The 20,406-nt window shown below is 38.4% G+C and overlaps 2 protein-coding genes across 6 annotated transcripts in view; both read right to left on the reverse strand.

The window, feature by feature from the left end:
- Nucleotides 1–470: 470 nt before the first annotated feature.
- On the reverse strand, nt 471–17,026 carry cpsf6 (cleavage and polyadenylation specific factor 6). The gene is given in 12 exon segments (XM_038738402.1): nt 471–3,661; nt 9,636–9,831; nt 10,163–10,316; nt 10,435–10,479; nt 10,482–10,549; nt 10,763–11,261; nt 12,391–12,498; nt 13,832–14,005; nt 14,337–14,482; nt 14,573–14,676; nt 14,877–15,086; nt 16,880–17,026. Coding segments are annotated over 11 exon segments (1,755 nt in total). The 5' UTR covers nt 16,940–17,026; the 3' UTR covers nt 471–3,661; nt 9,636–9,644.
- Nucleotides 17,027–18,216: 1,190 nt separating this feature from the next.
- Nucleotides 18,217–20,406, reverse strand: part of cacna2d4a (calcium channel, voltage-dependent, alpha 2/delta subunit 4a) — a 92,735-nt gene continuing 90,545 nt past the window's right edge. For all 5 annotated transcript variants that reach the window (XM_038738398.1, XM_038738400.1, XM_038738401.1 and 2 more), the window contains one exon: nt 18,217–20,343. In XM_038738398.1, the coding sequence (XP_038594326.1) occupies nt 20,251–20,343 (93 nt within the window). In that variant the 3' untranslated portion in view covers nt 18,217–20,250. The remainder of the gene's footprint in view (nt 20,344–20,406) is intronic.

The raw sequence follows: 20,406 nt of genomic DNA on the forward strand, positions 1-20,406 counted from the left end.
GTTACAGTTTATTAACATTGCAAAATAAATTAACCAAATTACTATCAAACTCACGACGTCCTGTACCCGTGAGACTGAGGTCTCATTTACCTGAGGTCAAAATTGATTGAAAATGGCGATATACCATATATAACCATATTTCACTTAAATACAGCGGAGTCTACTTAAATTGTAGATAATGGCTTTCAATTAGGTAAGATCTTACGTCATTTTAACACTCTTAAATCATGCAAGTTTTTGGCTTTTAATCCCTGCCTTTCCATTTTATATTTTTTTATCACTTAAACCTCAAAACTAACAGTAGGGAGAATTTTGAGAAACGTTTTTCTGTTCAGGAAAAACGACTCTCGGTGTACCACATGAATATTACAATCTCATTTGCATTGACTGGCTTTAAGTACTTGATAGTCCATTCCACCATTGCGACTAATTAGATGCATCATGTACAAATTAAAGTCACAAACCCAAACTGAATTTAGAAATCTTTTATTTTTTGAGACCAATGACCATTTATTTGTTTTGGCTGCAATGTGCCTTTCCCGTGACAGGAAATGTGTAATTAGAACAAGACATTGCTGGTGGTATTGTAGGATGAACTAGAATTGACCCCATTAACCTTTAACCCCCAGAGCCCTTAATAATAGATATCCCATAACCTTGACAATTAATAGTTAAGTGCTTAACTGTTGTAAAACAACTTCTTAAAGTCCTGCAGCCCTGAGGATAAGTCCTGCTTTTTCACTGGCAGGTCTGCATAGCTGTACAATCAATTACATTTACAGAAAGAAACATCAACTGTAAATTACCACTTATCTATTGAGTTGCTTACCCCAGTTTTCCGTCACACACAACTAAATGTTTAAACATTTCATATTATGTTACAATGAAGGTAGCTTAAGATGACCACTGAGAATCATCCTACTATTACAGCATGTAAGTCAAATACTGAAAACACACAAACAAGATACTTTCCAACTGCTTGTGTTAGGTGGAGTTGGCCTGGCTTGATGCTGCAGACTTCCTCTAGACTGGAGCTTTTTTCTTCTGCAGTGACCTGAAAACACTTACCTTCAGCGCTGTGGATAGAAGTTAGCACAAGAAATCTACAAAGTTGACACCTGAGTATTTTTAATGAAAGCCCTGAACACAGACCTTCTTATTATGGCTGATTAGGCCTCTGCTTAGGATGACATTGGGAGGAGTCAATGTACCTGAAAGATTCATCAAGTTGTAAAGTATCAAGTCCCTATAGCTGCAACAGAAGAGGGCAAGAGATGTCAATCATGCATGATCTGAACACACTTACAGTACTGAGAGGCCCAGTCAGTGAAAATAATAAAAAACTGGCGCATAGGCATTGACATTTTTCAGGAATTATTCAAGAGAACTGGCATAACGATTTTTCCCCTTAGGTGCAAAATTTCTCATGTTTTCACATTGTTTGCCAGCACCAAAACCCAACTTACAATTGGTTTCATTTCTCTTTTACAGGGTTATAGGAGCAAAGGGGATTAACATTCTTGATTATACACCATTTTTTCTTTATCATTTATTTATTTTTATTTTTTTTTAAGTGTACTGTTAAAATTTCACAAGCATTGTGAGGGCTTAAAAAAATGTTTGGGATGCTGTTACAGTCTGAACACCACCTTTTCATCTGAGTTCAGAGTAATTCCTGAAGCCATAACAATGACTAGATGGCAATTAAGGTCCACAATTTTCACAATCATCAAACTTGGGAGATCAAATATTTCAGGGGATGGCCATGGATTGGACGCAACATGATGGATTTTAAAAAACAAACCTTGTTTCACCTTGACAAGTAAACCAATAATCTCCAATAACACACACAAAAAAAAGCACACACACACACACACAACACAGAATAGGGTCATTAGATATAAAGACTAGAGGGGACCATCTCAACAGTTGTATTACCTAACTTGTTTATCAGTGATTTTGTGTTTTGTTTCATTCAACCATTTACCAATTTAACCATTTTCCTTTGTTTTGGAGTACAACTGGAACAAACCACAGCACCCCCTGACCAAACAGATACAGCATCATGAACCTCGGTTTACCCATTTTTATTCAGTGAAATTTAAGAACTGGTATGCCCCAATCAATCAAGGTCAAATATTAGGACACCTAAGGCCCAATATATTTTTAAATTTTGATTGGGGACAGTAAAAACACACACGTTACTCAGTGCTTATTAGCCAAATTGACCATCTGAAATTATTACAAACTAAAAGCTCAGTATCACAAACTGTCAAAAAACCAAGATATGAACATGATGGGTGGTGGAATAAAAGAGAAAAGATGTGTTCCACTGCACACGATAACATTAGTGTTAAGGTGCACATTCCACATTTAACAAACATGAAATTACATATGAATTTTAGCTATGGTGTCACAGGGTGGTGTTAAAAATGAACATACATAAAAATGTTAGTTGTGGAACATAGGAGCAAAAAAAAAAAAAAAAAAAAAAAAAATCACTTACTTGAAATGGCAAACTTTCGACAATGGGATTAATCGATCTTTGAAGGTTGACCAGCTCCATGTTAGTTGTAACTACAATGGCTGCTTGAATGAACCTGAATTTCTAAGTGTAAGAATTAATACCTTTCACATCAACAAAACAAAGACTTCAAAGAAAATTTGGATTGGCTACTCAATGCTATTACACACAAACAGAAAACACTCTGTGAATAGCATTATGGTTTACGGTGTATGGGTCCAGAGCTCCCCAAAATTTTGCAAAGCACTACAGCTAGACCTTCAACTTGTTCAAAGTCTACATATTTTTCCATCCACCAATCAATGCACATCGTAAAAAAGTACATTCATCTAATGGCTTACCTTGTAAAAAGTTTTATCCATTTGAAGAAAAATAAAAAACAAAAAAGGGAATAAACGACAAGGATCTATTTTCTAAAACATAAAGCCACTTGCTAGTACAGCTAAAAAATATAATCTAAATGTAGACAAATTCAATATGAAAAAACAGTTTGAAGTCCAAAATATACATTTAATATAAATGAGCCAAACATGTAGAGGAATTCACCAAATGCATTGAGTACCTCAGTAAACATTTTTTATTACAACACCATCTAGTTTTTAATCAAAAGCAGAGACATTTACAAACATATTAACCATGAAAAGAATAATTGAGAATGAGGGAGGGGTAGGGAGAAAACATCAAATATGTAGCCTATAAAAACTGATCTCTAAACTGAACGTACACAGTACTGCGAGACAAAAAAAAAGGATGTAATGTTTGTGTCCTCTAGTTGGGGGATTGGTGGGCCATTTTATTGTTTCTTTGCAAAAAAGCATCGCACATAGTCATCTTCATGTCAAATAAAACATCATAAAAATAAAAGAGCTGTTTGGAAAGTTTCTTTTCTTTCATCTTTAGTTACCATGAGTATAGAAGGTGTTTGGATAACATAACCTTACACAGGTCAGGGTCTTCCATCCACTGCTCTTAGTCAGGCAGACAAGATGAACAGACAGAGAGAAGCATGGGTAGAGACTGAGAGGAGGGGTGGAGGAAGAGGTGGTGGTTGTAGTCCTGTCCGGTCATGCAGGGTGGGGAGGTGGTGGCGCACTGAAATTCCTCCTTTTCCTTCCATTCATCCTTGATCCTCGTTAGCTGAAAGGTGTCAAAATGAAGGGTGGAGTTTGGTTTCGAGGCAGCCCAACAGTGATCCCCCTTCCCCCCTCCATTATACCTCTAGACTACACATACATAGTGCACACCAGGGCTGGGTTCAATTCACCATCACTGAGTCTCAAGCTTGCAGTTCACTTACTGAACATTTTATAATGACAAGGGGCGAAAGCTCAGGAAAACTTAAAAGGTCTCTGAAACAAGGCATATAAATGGCAGAACGTGTTATTCTTTTAATGCTCAGCTGAGGTCTATTGCTCCCAACCCCAGCACAGACAGAGAAACATGTCATGCAAACTTGAATAGGAAATATCCAAGAAGCAAATTTGAAATCTGTACACACACCAGAAAATATAACCATATTAGTTGAGTCTAAGCCTAAATGCAATTCATCCCTGCTGGTGAAACATGGATTTTAAATTGCTTATATGCAAGTGAAGAAAATTCATAGATAAAATGCTTTCACTTTAGACAGGCAAGAATTGACATCCATATATAAAAACATATTTAAAGACTCGGGACAGTGAAGATGAACATTTTTGTTACACAATTGTCTAAACGCTGATCTAAAAAGGCAAAGCTTTGCTGGGTTCAACAAGACTCATCCTTTAATTGTGCAGAGCTTAACTGAGCCTATAGTCTTCTAAAGTGCATCTGGCCTAACATGATCAGTTCTGCACTGTGTAGCGTCTTGTCTGTTTTGCAAAAGTTATGAAATTTATTGGTAAACTGGTAAAATATGTGTGGAATGAAAACATTACATGTTGTAGTCAAAAGATGTTTTCTAAAAGGCTAGCATAGTCCCTTTCACTGGCTTTCCGAGGTTTTATAAATGTAAGCTTTTTAAAATCCAGTAGCTTTTTATTGGGTCATTTGTAGTTTTATTTTAAGACCGAGACTAAAAATCAACTGCAAAGTCACTTTACCCCGCTGTTTTAGCCACTTCTCGCAACTACAGAAAAAAACCCTGTTTGTCATTTAGCTACTTCAAGTACATGTTTTTTCCTCACAACCAACTGGTAGATATATACGGTACAGAGCTAAAAACACTGAAAACTTTAAAACACTGTGACACATAGCATTAAAACAGTGCAAAAGTTTTCAGGAAATGAATACAGGAGTAGAAGACACAGAAAGGACAAGCTGTAGATCAAAACACAAAACTACGAAGAGACAGGCACGCATCATGTCAATGTAATGTGGCACATCCCTTTATGGTCTAGTAAACATAATGCCAGTGAGTGAAAGTGCAATATTTTGTACTAAAAATTGAGAAAGACAAAGTCCAGCATGCAAGCCACTGGAAAAGCAACCTCTTTATCTTAATTAGAAATGGCTGTAGCAACAGTCAATTACACTGTCAACCATGGTCCACTGACCCTGATTACATTATTACCCAATTTTAAACACCTCTTAACAGAAATGTTAAATTCATCAGATGAAATGGCAACAGTTCTGTTACAGAGAGTCATTTGAAATTTGGTAGTTTACTATTTAAGTCAAGTCTATTAAGCCTTGTTGACAAGGTTTTGCTTTGCAGGGTTAATTAGAACTGGTTTCTGCTCTGAAAAGGCCTTACTTACAGGCAGGTCAAAGAGTACAGATTATTTTACATGGTTCAAAGATTCAAAAAGGCATGGTGAAACTGGAAGTGTTTTTGCTGTAAAAAGGTTTGTGTTTTACACGGGTCATGGCTACACATAAACACAGATCAGCCGACAATAGTATTTTACACAACACAGTAGTCAAACTCAACGGTTCTCTGTCACACTATTATTTAAAGGGACTATAACATCCAGTACAAGTGCGAATGGACATGACTGATTTTTTTTCAGTGGTCAAATTACATCCATATATCAGGCTAACAAATATTTTGCCATATTAAAATATGCCATATTGCTGAACTTCAGTTCATTATGGAATCTTATCGTTCAAAGTACCATTAAATTGTGTAGCCAATACAGGATGGAAATGAAAGGGGTCACAGTCAAACCACAGTCAAACAGTCAATTAAATACTCAGACATGTAACTAATGAAATACTTACCATTAAAAAAAAAACAAAAAAAAAACCTTCTTTTAAACTTTGACACTGGATCAAGCCTGTGATTATCACCTCTGCTTCCACCATCATTACATCTTAAGGAAGCTCCCAGTATTTCAGGAAATAGTTAATCATGAAGGAGTTGTGGAAAATGTACACTTACCATTCTATTCACTGTGTCAGCTACATAGCTGATTTGTTGACTATCACAACTTGGGAACTAAACATAATTAAAGCATTACAGTTGCTCTAGCTGAGCCGTCTCTCAGACTCACATATAGTCATGTTTCTTCAAGTATAAATTCTATTTCCTCCCTGGGGAAATGGGCTTGAACGCTTATTGCTGACGTATAACTGAAATTCTGTTTGACCCTGGTTTGACATGAGCAAATTGCATGCTTGTTTTGAAAAGGACATCAAGGCTGTGATCTCCAGCACACATACACCTACAGACAGACTGAAGAGAAAGCACGGAAAGTAATTTCAGCCTGGTGCAAACAGTGTACATTCCCCCATGTCAATATGAACAAATAAAACAGGGTTAAAGCATGTCTGTGGACACAACAAACAGCCATACTACTATCAGGAATAAGACCAAAATGCTTAATTCTCTTTTTCCCCTGATTAACATGCTCTAAGAATGCACAGGCAGATTTGGATGTTTAGTCATTTCATTTAGACGACAAACATTTAGGTAAAAAATATACTCAATTAATGCATATTACCAAAAGCTATTAGGCCTTGTGCCCACTGAGGATCTCTTATCTAACAAAAGATAAAGAAATGTGAGTTAGGAGACTGCAGCCATTGTTGTTGCTATTATCAAAATCCAGCATTTGTTTAAAAACGCAAGTTTTTTTATATTTAGCTGTTGCCACTCTGAATTATATGCTGTACATGAAAGGAAACAGAAAAAATACTCTCCCTTCAACAAAATAAGAAAAAGTTAAAATCTAATAATACTTTAATAAAAGTAATCGCAATCCATCTTTTGTAAAGAGGTTCCTGGTGGACACAAAGTCTTATTTTTCAGTAACAATTGTTTGGTAGTTATCGGACAATGGGGCGCAACAAGAATTATATCATTTTAGCTGGAGCTGACAGCTAAAAATTTGCACAACTCTACACCGTTTATATCACATGGCAGACTACTGAGACATTAAATTACATTCTTTTGGTATAAGTTTTGCCTGCTTTCAGAATTTAGCAACTCCATGAGCAAAACCACCCCAGTTAATATTTCTCAGTACGAGAGAAACGGAGGCACATGTGAAAAAGTGCATATATATATATATATAAATAATGTGTAATGTATCGAGCATTTATCCTGCTCTGTGAGCACAACAACATTAAGACATCAAGGTGTCAAGAGTGAATGAAGTTTAAGTTTGAAAGCTCATTTAAAATCACAAGAAATATTATTTGGGGTGATGTACAGAGATGCTAAAGGGTCCATGTAACCTACTAGACTCACTCTACCACAGACATCTTTGGCAGTAAAGGACAGCAGAATGACACACAATCTTTCAAACCAGATATTTCAACTACAGTTCCAAAACTTTGCAAAAGTTATCATGTTGTTCAACACGCAAGTAACGCTATGGAAGAAAGCATCTTCCCATAAAGATTACAAAATTACTTGTGAAACCCTAACACAGAGAATCCCTGAAAAACACCAGCAAGAAAATGTGCCTCAAAGTTATTTACCTCAAATAATTGGCGAGCAACACACCAATGACAAAATGGTATTGATATTTGTGAACAAGCTGGTGTCAAATAGTTTTAAAGAAATTCATCTACAACATGACTTAACAGCCAGTTATGAGGCGAAATACTACAAAATACTTGCATGATCTCATGCCAACCTATGATGATTTATCATTAAAATACTGCTGACTAAACTGAAATAATTTTAATGTACATACAAGTAACATTAAAACCAAATAGTAAAATAAATTTCTTCTATGGATCAGTCTATGTCAAATAATAATTAGCATATAATCATGTATCTGCTGGATTGCATTGAAAATTATTTTACTGTATACCTTCAATATTTTTTTAAAGGTTCTCACAAATAAAAATTATGATATCCTTCAGTTTAACTGAATTAGGCAACTAAGCTAAAAAAAATGTAATGATGGCCTGGTGACAAAATCTAGATATCTGAAAACATTTTCTGATCCTAGCTTTCTATTTCCCATTATTCCCTTATTATTCCATGCTTACATGTCATTTACTGATGCCAATAATATAATTCTAAGATACTGCAATTACTTATGCACTGATCCTTAATGTAAACCAATACTATTAAATTCCAAAAAATTACAAATCATTTCAATTCAATGCCACTGATGAATCAGAGCAGAACATATCAAAAAAGGTATTTTCATTTTTCCACCTCACCTCAACATCTTAAATTGAGGTACAATGGTTCAAAAGTGAGCAACACTAGGCTGCAAAACATTCAATTTGACAAAAGTAAAATGTCAGGCAATATTACCGACATGCAAATGTGGCACAATCCCATTCTCAAAATTTTCTGTGTCCAAAAATCATTAGACACTTTGATATATAAATCACCTTCTGGTAGTTATAACATGACAATTATGTATACAACATTACTATGAATGGAACATTTACAAAGTATAGATTGGCCTACTATCGACAAGTACAGCACTGTAACCCCACCCCCCTCTAAAAATACAATCCAATCTAAACAAATAGACCACACAAACTGTTACATCTGTACTAAGTACTGTAAAATTACTGGATACTTTGACATCTGAAATCAGCCAATCAGTCAAGGAACTATTGTTACAAGAACCAACTCTGCAGGCACAATACACTTCAGTTACCCTAAACTCACATATAATGAAATGGCAATTAAGTATTGAACCTTGATATTCAATCCATAAAAACTCTTTTGGTCCACAGGCCACAGCTGCTGGTAAAACCAAAATGTTGATACATTTCCACTTTTTAATGAGCCAAACAGATGTTTAGCAAATGTGTATCTACACAGAGTTTAAACTGCCAAAAAGGCAGAATAACTAGTACAAAACCTGTACAAAACCATGTATAAGCAGCAGGTCTGTACTGCTTTCTATGCTGTGGGTGTATACATTGCTTTATTTTGAAATTTATTTGGCAGAATACAAAAAGTGGCTGACAATTTTTTGCACATTACCAAGCTCAGTGGCATGTAGACCAAAAAGTAACAATTCATCCACAAAGTCAACTTCCAGTAACTACCAGTGTATTTTCTCTTTTGACCACAGCATATATACAACTCTTACAAACCCCTCTGTGCAAAGCAGCATGGTGAATACATTAAGAGCGGATTACACACATAGTCTGAAAGAGCAAATACACAACACCACAACTGTGTTCACTAATAATGAATTTTTTAAAAAGGAAAGCAGACTTACCTTCCACCTACCTGAAACCAAAAAGGAATGAGTTTTAAGTCTTTTCTTTGCTTACCTCGTCTCTCCTTGTCCCCTTCCTCAAATATTTATAGAGGGACAATTAAATTAAAATTGATGTTATTCTATAATGCAATTTTTTCAGAGCTTTTAAGTTTTAACCCCATCTGACCTTATGATTTGAAAAGGTTTCAAAAGCCTTTTCTGGCTGATGAGGCTCATGAAGACAAAGACTTAGTTATTGTGGGTGAAAGCACACCACATCCTGTTAAATTTTGCCAACATGTTACAGGCACAGAAAATCTTTTCAGCAAATTTGGGTTTGTGAACTAAACTGAAGCATTTAATCTAATGAAGACAGGAGGTGAGCAATCAAAGCGGACTTCTTCAAACTCAACACTGGTGTTTTACTTTTTCTGCCATGTAATTTAGGTTACAGACATAAGTGGGTTCATTGCAGAAGAAAACACAGGAGAATTTGTACCCACCTCCCGTTGCTAGCGGTGTCGGTACTCCCTCTCCCTTTCTCTCTCGCGGTCGCGGTCCCTGTCCCTCTCACGATGGCGGTCCCGCTCCCGGCTGCGTTCTCGGTAATAGTCCTCATGTCGATCACGACTGCGGGACTTGTGCCGTCTGCTCTTTTCTCTGGAGCGGCTGTGGTCTCGTTCCCTGGAACGCTCTCGCCTGGCAGAGACGTGACGCATCATTGGACTGTGTACCAGGGGTTTAAAGTTTTAAATTTCAAATCTTCCAGGGCCAATTCCCATTTGGAAGACATTATTTAAATAGTCATACAAGCAAATATAGACTACACAATATTTCTAAAACTAGGAATCAAACGGGAGGCAAATAGTCAATGCATTTTCAAGTCTGGCTGGCTAATCTCATTTTCTTTGTGCTAGATCCAAAATATTACCAAGATATTATATCTGACAAGTTGTTTTACATTTATTTTTAGTTTGTTAACTTCTTCATTGTAACATTTAACAGCTACTGCACTATATGCACATCTTACCTGGAGGCGGAACCGTAGCTTTTTGACTCAATGCCGTGGAGACAATCCTGCAGGGAACTGATGAGGACCTTACAGCGGTCATCTGCTGACACCTTGGACTGCTTAATCAGACTGATAGCTGTCACCAAGGTCTCTATAGCACTGCCGTAGTCAGCTGAAGAGAACACAAGGTTGCATTAGGCTTTAATTTTTTTTCCATGTTTGTCAAAAATTTTAGCACACACATCAAAATAGTGCTTGCATAGTATGTTTCCTATATTTCTGTGTTTTACCTGCACTGGCGTCAGAGACCGCTCTAGATATGGCGCTGGACGAATGGCTCTGTTCCTGTTCATGATCTCCTCAAACTCCGCTTCGCTCAGAGGGGTCCGTGACGCCTCCATCTCCCTACAGATACATAATGTGTTAACTGTGTTATATTCGCAAACCAATGCAAACTAGCTTTAACAAAAAAAAAATCTTTAAAATGGAAACCAGCATTTCTTGAAGTGAATGAAAAACAGCAACACTTTGAGCAGATGTACCGGCAACGCACTGCGATAGAAGATCACATAAATTGCTGTGTTGATTATTTGTTCCAAATCAACCACCCATTCTTACCGTCCTCCAGGGCCATAGTCCCCTCTCTCATATGGTGGTGGGCGTCCATATGGGTCGTTTGGTCCAGGGGGTCCTCGGCTGTCGTTGGGGGGCATGTTGTTGTTGCCAGGTGGGGGGAAGAAGGCCGGGTTGACATGGGGTGCTGGGGGTGGTCCACCTGGTGGGGGACCTGGCATATGTGGAGGTGGTGCCAAAGCCATGGGCGGCCCAATGGGGCCTGGGGGACGAGGGGGGAAGGGTCCCGGAGGTGGCGGGCCCTGTTGAGGGGGTGGGGGACCAGGGGGAGGGCCGTAACCTGGAGGAGGAGGTCCTGGGGGCAAGGGTCCCATTGGAGGCTGGCCGAACTGACCAGGGAAGAGAACAGGGGGAGGAGGCCTGTCACCACGATTTGGAGGACCAGCAAGGGGAGGGGGGAGGCCCTGGCCAGGAGGTGGAGGTCCTGGGGGGCCAGGGGGGCCAGGTGGGCCAGGAGGGGGACGTGGGGGTCCCTGCATCCCACCTAAAAGAGAACACAAAGGACAACAGAAGCACATGAGTTAGATCTAGTGAACGCTATCTTTTGGCCATGTTATGGCAGGCAGAGCTCTCAAACATTTCTGATTGATGAACATGATGGGGAAATAGGTGTGCTGGTAAAATTCACATAGACTCGTTGTACTTGGAAAATGTAACTGGCCGATTTAAAACAAAACACATTAGCTTGGCTGATTTACTGGTCAAGATTTGAATGTCCTGCAGTAGCCTGTATTTTCCATGTTTTCCTTCAAATGAACATTATGGATAAACCTTAGGTACTTAAGTCAGTTCAAAGCAGGGACAGTGACAAAGACAGACAGAAGCCATAGCTACAGGGAACAACAAATGTCAAAAGGCCACAAAATAATGCTGCAAATGAAATCAGAAGGAAAAAGAACAGACGATGAGATACAGTCATAGCAAATTTTTTCAAGCAGGCTATTTTTTTTAAACCAGAGGCTCAGCATTTAATGCTGGATTCTTTTGCCCTAACAATTAATTGAGAAGGTGCACTGCTATACCTTGCCACAAGCCCAAGAGATCAGCGTGGCAAGCTCATATATATTTGAGATACTGCATATATGAAGTGAGCAAATGGATTATTCCATGAAAGGGCCACTCATGAAATGCCATTTAAGGCAAATGGAGGTTAAAAGACTTTTCACCCAACTGCATGAAGCAACTAATGAAAATATTTAAAGGGAAGTGTTATCTTGACATTGGCTCATTAGAGGACTGCGAGGCAAAAGAGGTACATTAGTACTATATTTATTCTGACTTGATTTCATACAAGGGTGGGAAAAAAAACAAAAAAAAGGAGTAGGCAGAATGCTGGATGGCCTTCAAAACAAACAAAGCTAACAAAGCTCCAAATGAGGTGCTTCTGTTATTTTAGTTTCATGCAAACACATCAAAAAATATTTACTCTGGCCTCACATAGGGCCAACAGTACTTTATGGAAACTGCATTAAAAAGGGATTTAGAGTTTGGTGAGTAAATCAGCCGTTTATGGGGCAGTCAACCGAGCGGGTTCAACTCCTACCAATAAAGAGCTCAGGGTTAGGACAAAAAGGTGATTGATCAAATCAATCAGATCAATCGAGGTGTTTCACCTCTGCCACGCCAGCTCCCGTTCCTGCCCCCCGGCGGGAAGGGATTGAAACTCATATCCATCAGAGGGCCATCTTGGTGCCTAATCAGATCTGGTCTCATCCCCGAGCCTAATGGGGAAGAAAGCAAACCAATCACAACTCTTCCCTTCAGAAACTCCCGCCTACTAACTGACGGCCTGTCACAGCCCAGCAGCACAGGGCACCAGCCACTAAGCGACAGAAGAGATGTGAAAAAGGTGGGATGGAGGGGAAAAAAAGACGCAAAAATGGAAAAAAGAAACGCTGGCAACTCCATTCTCTCCCACTAAGTGAATATGGTGGCCAATCCAACATTTGCGAGGAGTTTAAAGTTGGTCGCTTGCCAAGTAAAGCTTTGAGCAAACTGCTTGTCAAGGAATGGTGTTGTGAGCAGAAAATTGCAGCCAGTGGAGGATTATTTGTTCAACTAGAGGGACAAAGAAAGAACAAACCAGAAGGAGAGGGGTAACATGCAAAGACTCAGGCCTGCCAGGATTAATGGGTGAAAGATCCCTCATTAGAAACACACACTACGGGCGACTAGCCTTGGTTCCATGCGGGTGTGAGTAGTAGCAAAGCCTGGACTATGCTAACAAGAGCAGCACTGCCAGACAAAAAGCGCAATTTTTTCTTAATCTCACGTTAAGTTTTCATGGCACTTGTCATACTTTGATGATTATATCAATCTGTTGGACTCTATATTATTGTTTTAAAAAAAAGAGAAAAGAAACACCACATGAATGACAAAAGCCAGAAAACAAAAACACAAGACGCCTCTATATTTTTAATGTTAATACCAGGTCTAAATCAGGATTCCACTGACACATAAACCTCAACAGGTGATACAGCACAACCACCGCCAGCTGTGATCCCCAATAAACTGATCCAAACACATCACAGATCACACATTTAGTGAGCTAACCGTGTGATTCATGATGTGTGTGTATTCCCAAAGCATCCATCCATGAATTTGCTTCTACTGCTGGAGACTGTATGATTGTTTTGTCTGTTTCAATGAGAACGAAAAGAGAATTCAGCCCGTTTCCCAGTAGAGAACCAGACCAAACATCTTTTCTGCCATGAACACACCTTGCTTATAATGTAAAAACAATTGTTGAAATTAGATTAGGAAACAGCTTGCAATTTATAGTACATGTGAGTGGCTGGATTAGCCTGCTAACATTCAAAGCCAGGCTACCTCATACACTCGAACTATAAATCATTCTAGTACATTTTTAAAAAACTATGATATTCAATAGAAATTAGACCTGCTATACCATAAACTGTCCTTATTTGAATCTACTTACTTACCCTTCCATCTGATTTCTGCCCCTTTTAAATATTATTCTGCGTCTGAGTGAACTTAGCGGGGCATTGTCTATTTTCTACCATACCAAGCACAAGCACTTGTTACCAAACTAACCAGGGAAGTGTGGTGGCGGCCCTCCAGGCCCAACAGGACCGGGGAAGCGGTCTCCTCCGGGGCCGGGTGGTCCAGGGAACCTGCCTCTGCCTCGACCCATGGGGAAACCTCCACGAGGACCAGCACCAGGGGGGCCAGCTTTGCCTTCCCCAGACATCTGGCCTGACTGGGTACCTGTAAAATGATGAGACAACAATAACTCAGTTTTCCATTCAATATACAATAAATAATAAGTGTGTATGTTGTGTGCACATTTAGACATGACTGGATCAATAACTGAAGTAACATGCATATGACTGTACATGAAGTCTATGTATGTATCTAATGTCCATTTTGCTGCCGTGCAAGTGCATTTTCCGTCGACTTACTGATGTATCAGAATATTTGCACATTTCTTTTACAGGATGTCTTTAAATAAGTATGGTGACAAGCATGCAAGTTAACTTGACTCTTGCTGAGTATACGATAAATATGTTGATGCAAAGTGTGTGCTTGTCCTACTTACTTTTGCGTGACTGCATCTCAAATTGGCTGAGGGACTGTTTGTTGCATGGTGTGACAATGGGATTTTGACCATGTAGATCCCTCTTTGACAGCAGCTCCATTAACTTCCTGGACGATGCCTCCGAGCCCACACACACCAGCGCAAACCTGTAAAATGAAGAGCAGAGTAATAATCTTAACCTATTGCGGGCTGTGATGTAGTCCAGTCATATCACACACAGATAATAAAGACCTCACCCTTTTGACTGGCCATTGGCTCTGTTTTCAAAGAACTTGATCTCAAGCACATCTGTGATTCCTATCGACCGAATGGCTTCTGTCAGGTCCTCATCTGTCGTCCACTGCATAAGAGAAGAGAAGATGTTTCACAGTAGATATACTGTGGGTCTACCTTTGAAATGGCACAAGAATGTTTTCCAGGACTGTCTTTGATTTAAAGAATATGTTGCTACTATTTATTAACTGCAGTTTCAGAGCGCAAAATGTCAATACTTTTCCTCCACATATCTAAGCAGCCTGAACAGAATTCTCTGATACTCACCCATGTGAGATTTCCTATGTACAGGGCTATCCTTTTGCCCGTGTAGGTGTACACCACGTTGGGTTGGGAACTCTTCCCTCCCTCTGTGCCACCTGGTGCAGGCAGTGCGTCCAGGTAGTCACGGTCTTCGGGAGCGTCGCCATTGTTGGCTGATGGGGATATTACATCATCATACAGGTCGATCTGCTCGTGAACCGGGTAGTCAGCTTCCTGTTAAGCAAAATAGTAACAGTTCAGTCAAACATGCGACACCTTATGAGCAGTTTCACAACAGTGATCATACACCTCTCATCTGTCTGTAAATCTGAGAAAGTTCTACGACATTCAATATCAAAACTTGTAGAATTATTTAATCAAGTTTTAAAGTGATTTCAGAAAAAGTTATTGTCATATTTATCCACTAGACCACTCGCATCAATCAGCTCAACAAGACTGGTGAGAATATTCACATTTAAAAGGAAGCTGGAATCAGAATATATTAAAAATTACTCAAACGGATAAAATAGTTGCCAATTTATTTAATAGTTGACAACTTATCGATGACTTGTTGCAGCTCTAGCAATTCTCACTTTCTCACTTATATATCAGTATTAGTGTACATGAGGCAGACATGCAAAAATAAACTGCCAGACTGCATCAATAAATTGCTAAATGTACATGGATATTTTACATTAATTCCCAGTAAAGTTTACTGCTCACAGACAGATCTTTACATTGTGTTGTTGCATTACATTAAATAGATTAGAGGTTGTTTAACACGTTAAATACCAGTAGTCTTGCGTTTACACTTTAATCTGATCATCTCAAAAGAGGTAAACTCAACCGTATAAGTGTAAGCCTGTGAACACACCTTGATTTCAGTAAGTGCCTGCTGCAAGTGAACACCCAAGTCATATTTTCTGTGCATGTAACCCGACGCAGTGCAGACAATGCAGAGAACAATGTGCTGTTGATGTTAACTGTATCCACGTAGAACAGGTTATACAGGAAATCAAACTCATTGTTTACATGTATTAATAGCATTAAGATTACTGATACTACTAATTGTAGACTGGGAGCATGTAGATATACTCATTGAAAAGGCCATGTTTTTTTTACTTTGTCGTTACAGTTCAGTTGCAAGTGTATCTGAGTAACTTCCTAATACACAAGACTTATTTTCTCACCATTTTTTTTATTACAGAAAAAAACAAACAGAAAAAGCTCCAGAGTGAAACGACAAGCTGTGGGACTTCCGTAACCCCCGAGCGTGGGCAACTGAATGCATCTACTGCGTGCCCCGGGTCAACATAACACACATTATGAAAGCTGTTTCGTTAAGATGACGGTGAACATTATGTTATCTTGAATGATCTGACGCTACAAACAAGTTATTTGCATCCCATATTAGGCTGGTACAGCTTTTCCCCCCGCTTGTACAGACAAGGGGTGTGTGTGGACGAATAAATCTACAAAGCAGACACATTGATGCTAACTTAGATGAAGCAAACAGTCAAAAGCTAACAATTAATACATCCATTAAATGCATTTCTAATTCATACACTTGTTGTTTCAACTAAAACACAAACGACTCATCAAGTAACATTTTTTTTTAAAAACAGCTAACGCTAGCTAGCTAGCTAGCTAGCAAGTACGTTTGTTTGGCTTGGTAGCCCGCCACCGGCGGCCATGCCGAGGCCTGAAACTGTGAATGCTTAACAATAAAATCGGATGCTTTTAGCATTTATATACAGAAAATATATACTTGCAACCTGCCTATCCGTTAATACGTGCAGCATACGCCGTGTTAAATGTTGACAACGCCACCCATGCAACATTTCGAGCAGATAATTGTAGCAGAGGATGTAGGCTTGCAACATGGTGAAAGGGGGGCCTGTAACGTTATGCCAGAGAAGCTCGGCGGACCAGCAGAGCACGCCACTCTCCGATCATAAGAACAATAAAGTATTACACAAATATACAGATACTAGCTCCATTGGTCTTGGTAACTGTGGATTAATTACCTGGCTAAATTCCTCTTCTACGTCGGCGTAGATGTCGATGTGATCCACACCGTCCGCCATTTTCCTCTGACCCGTCGCTGTCTCTCTGCACGGCGGTGCAGAGCTGTGAGCCACAAACAATGAGCCGGAGAGGAATAACTAGCGCCCCTGCTGGTCCAACTCTGTACTTACAACACCTGCTGTAAGCCGTACAAACACGTAACAATTAACCAAGCACACATGTGGGAAAAGTGGCTTTTTTCTTGTCACTGTATTCTAAGTTACAATTTAAGTTACAAGAGGCCAATTTTAGCCCAGACAAGAAAAAAAAAGTTACATATTCTTGACTTGCTCATGAATTTTGTGTAGAAGGTGTTGGACTTCTCTCGTAATTATGTATAGTAGTCTTTCTGTTTTGATCTTTTTCTGACAGAAATGGGCTTCACTCTGAAATGTCATATCAGAAAAATAAAAATTATTATGTCAAATGAAAAGGAAACCTGAGCAGGTTTATTGTCATTATAGGATAGGCTATGTGTTGCATGTTTTATGATCCCACCAGAGAGGTGATTGTGCGATTATAGAGCCACAGAGCACAATTTTTTTTTACAAATGGGTTATACCAAGGGTGAGAGTTTTGTAGGGACACACTTCTTTTATACAGTCTATGGTCCCTACCAACATCCAGCAACTACTGAATTGTCCCTAGCAATAATTTTGGTCAAAACCATTAAATATAACCACTGTACTATAACCATCAGTGTCTGGTAAATGTATTTGGTACACAAAAGCTCCTCTCATATATCTCACAGTGGTTTGGTCCACTGGCCGCTATACTGTACAACAGACCATATGTGTTTTTAGGCTAAACACAAATGTGGTGTTTTAAACAGGAACACTGTGATTCCTATTTAGCAATCTCTTCATGACAGCACAAATGTTAAATTAGATTTATTGAATGAATATGTAAATTATGATATAGTATACAAAGCTACATTTATGTCTCAATAAGTATATTATTATTATTTATTCATTAATAAATATTATTTATTTAAGACCAATTCAATCAATATTCCTTCTTAACCTAACTTAAAGGTTAGGTAGGCTTAGGTAGATTGAGTGGGGAATTGTTTTTTTTTTTTTTTTTTTTACAAATTTGCTGTGTTAACAGGGTGTTTTATGTCATCTTAAAATGATAATTTCCAGCTCCCAGCAGGAAGAAATGTGCTCCATATTTGCACCTGTTTCTGTCTCTTGACACACAGCAACAGTGTCTAGTGATGGTATCTTGTAGATGGATTTAAGAGCTCAGCTCACAGAAACACTCACAGTTCAGCAAATATTTAAATATTTCAAAATTAGGTAAATATAACATATCTTTATTGATATTCTGATATACAACATTATTATAAGTCAAATTTTCAAACAATTACAAGCATTTCAGGCACTTCGTGTACCACATTTTCTTAAATGAGAGCATAACGTTAGCTATGAGAGCATAAGTTCAATTTGTTGATGAAATTCCAGTTATGGAAAAATGTAGGTTAGTTTGTTGGTAGTGGACAGACATTTGGGGGGATTTAATCCACTACTCTATTAAAGAGTTAGGACACATTTATGAAATAACTCTTTGAGTATACAATTCCTTGACTGATTCTCTGTTGTAGCCTGGTATAAACATTAGTATCTTTATATGTGCACTGACACTAATCACTGACAACAAAACAGAATACACACTTAACAACAAATACAATACAAAAAACATATGGATACTTTAATTTTCCTACAAATCATGGCTCCAGTCAATCAACATCCACCGTGGACACATGTCAACCATACAATATACAGAATATTGCATTGTGGAAATTATAAACAAAAATGAGACAAATGAATAAAATTACTCTCAGCTAGACAGAACATACTGTAATGATGCACACCCACACACAATATGTATCTAAGTCTATTACATAAACAGGCAAATGCTCAGGCAATTTTGTCATCAGAGTAAGCACAGCATGCTTTGTAAGATGATTGAGAAATACCATAGAAAAAGCTACAAGGACACTCACAGCCCAAAATACAATGAAATGCTGAAGTTCAAAATGTGAAACACAAGCAAATACAAAAATACCCTATACCATTAGATTTACACCATTCATTTACATATATGACCTTTTCAAAAATCTTGTTTCCCATCATTTTTTTATGTTGCTTTAATCATGAATTTTAAAATTATATTGTTATTTATGCGAAGTTATGTACATGACATTGGGGCCCAAGTAAAGTATCGAAATGCCACAGTCTCCAGGAAATCAACGCCTCCTAAAACCCTTTTTATTTTAATTCCAGAAACATTTACGAGAGTCTTTAGCGGGATATACATTATGGACTAGATTTGCATTGAAACCATGTCAGTGCACAAAAAAACACATTTTGAATTTAAGGTCATCACTGTGTTATCAATGTTGATTGTAGATCTATACCCTGTGAGAGTTCCAGTTTCCAAAATGAGGTCTAGCCAAATGGACAAACATAATTACATACAGTACGCACAAAGACACAGCTGACAAAGACAGAAAGGCTGACATTTAAAAAAAAAATGTCACAGAAACAAATATCTTCTGGATGTAATCGAAATAAAAACTCAAAAATTTAAACCTGAACGAGCCCATTCTGATTTGTTTAATTATCTTTTTCCCATTTGTGAATTTTTTTTATAACTACTCCATTGCAATTACTTTCTTGGCACTAAACCATCACACTTTCAGACTTGCAGAAGATTCAGAGAAACTAATATCACAAATAACCTTGTAAAACTTCAAGCAGCAACACTGATGTTACACAACAATGTTTACCATATATTGCTGTAGCCCTTCTCTCCCTTCTCTCATTCAACATTTAAAAAAGCATGTATAAGTCTGTAGATGAAGCATTCAGTATAATAAAGTATTCAAGGTGTGCATGCTTACAGCTGCATATATAATATGCACACGTGTCTGCAATATTGGGATAAGGGAAATGAGAGACATATTTCCCCCCCTGGACTTTGTTGCATCTTGTGACTCATAATCTTTCATCAGTGCACGTCATAGCTACCACCTGCATCTCTTAAGTCCCTTTTCATTTTGAGATGCAAGGCGGTGTATGAGAAAGTAACTCTTGGAAAAGTATCCATGGCAACAACAGCCCATTATCTGACTTTCTTTGCAGTTTTCACTTCAGATGTATTAATTTCCAGGAGTTAACCAATGCACGCTCAAAAACCACATCAAAGTTTGTGGTTGTGATGAGCAAAATGTGCCGAGTACTTTAAAAAAAATGCTCTTCAGGTGTCCAAACACATTTCTTGATTCTTTACATGAGAATGGGTGAAAGAGCCATATCGTCCATCATCAGGAGACAAGTGATGAGAAGGAGAGACAGGTGAGGAAGAGAGAGGCAGAGAGAGATATAACAGCAGCTCCTCCACAGTCATTGGCGTTCTCCTGCAGGGACAAAACAGAAAGTGATTTCACTTTGTGTTTCTGCCACCACTTAAGCTTTTAGAT

The sequence above is a fragment of the Micropterus salmoides genome, unplaced genomic scaffold, assembly GCF_014851395.1.
Source record: "Micropterus salmoides isolate LMB-PRFRI ecotype aquatic unplaced genomic scaffold, ASM1485139v1 Ms_hic_scaffold_23, whole genome shotgun sequence".
Taxonomy (NCBI): domain Eukaryota; kingdom Metazoa; phylum Chordata; class Actinopteri; order Centrarchiformes; family Centrarchidae; genus Micropterus; species Micropterus salmoides.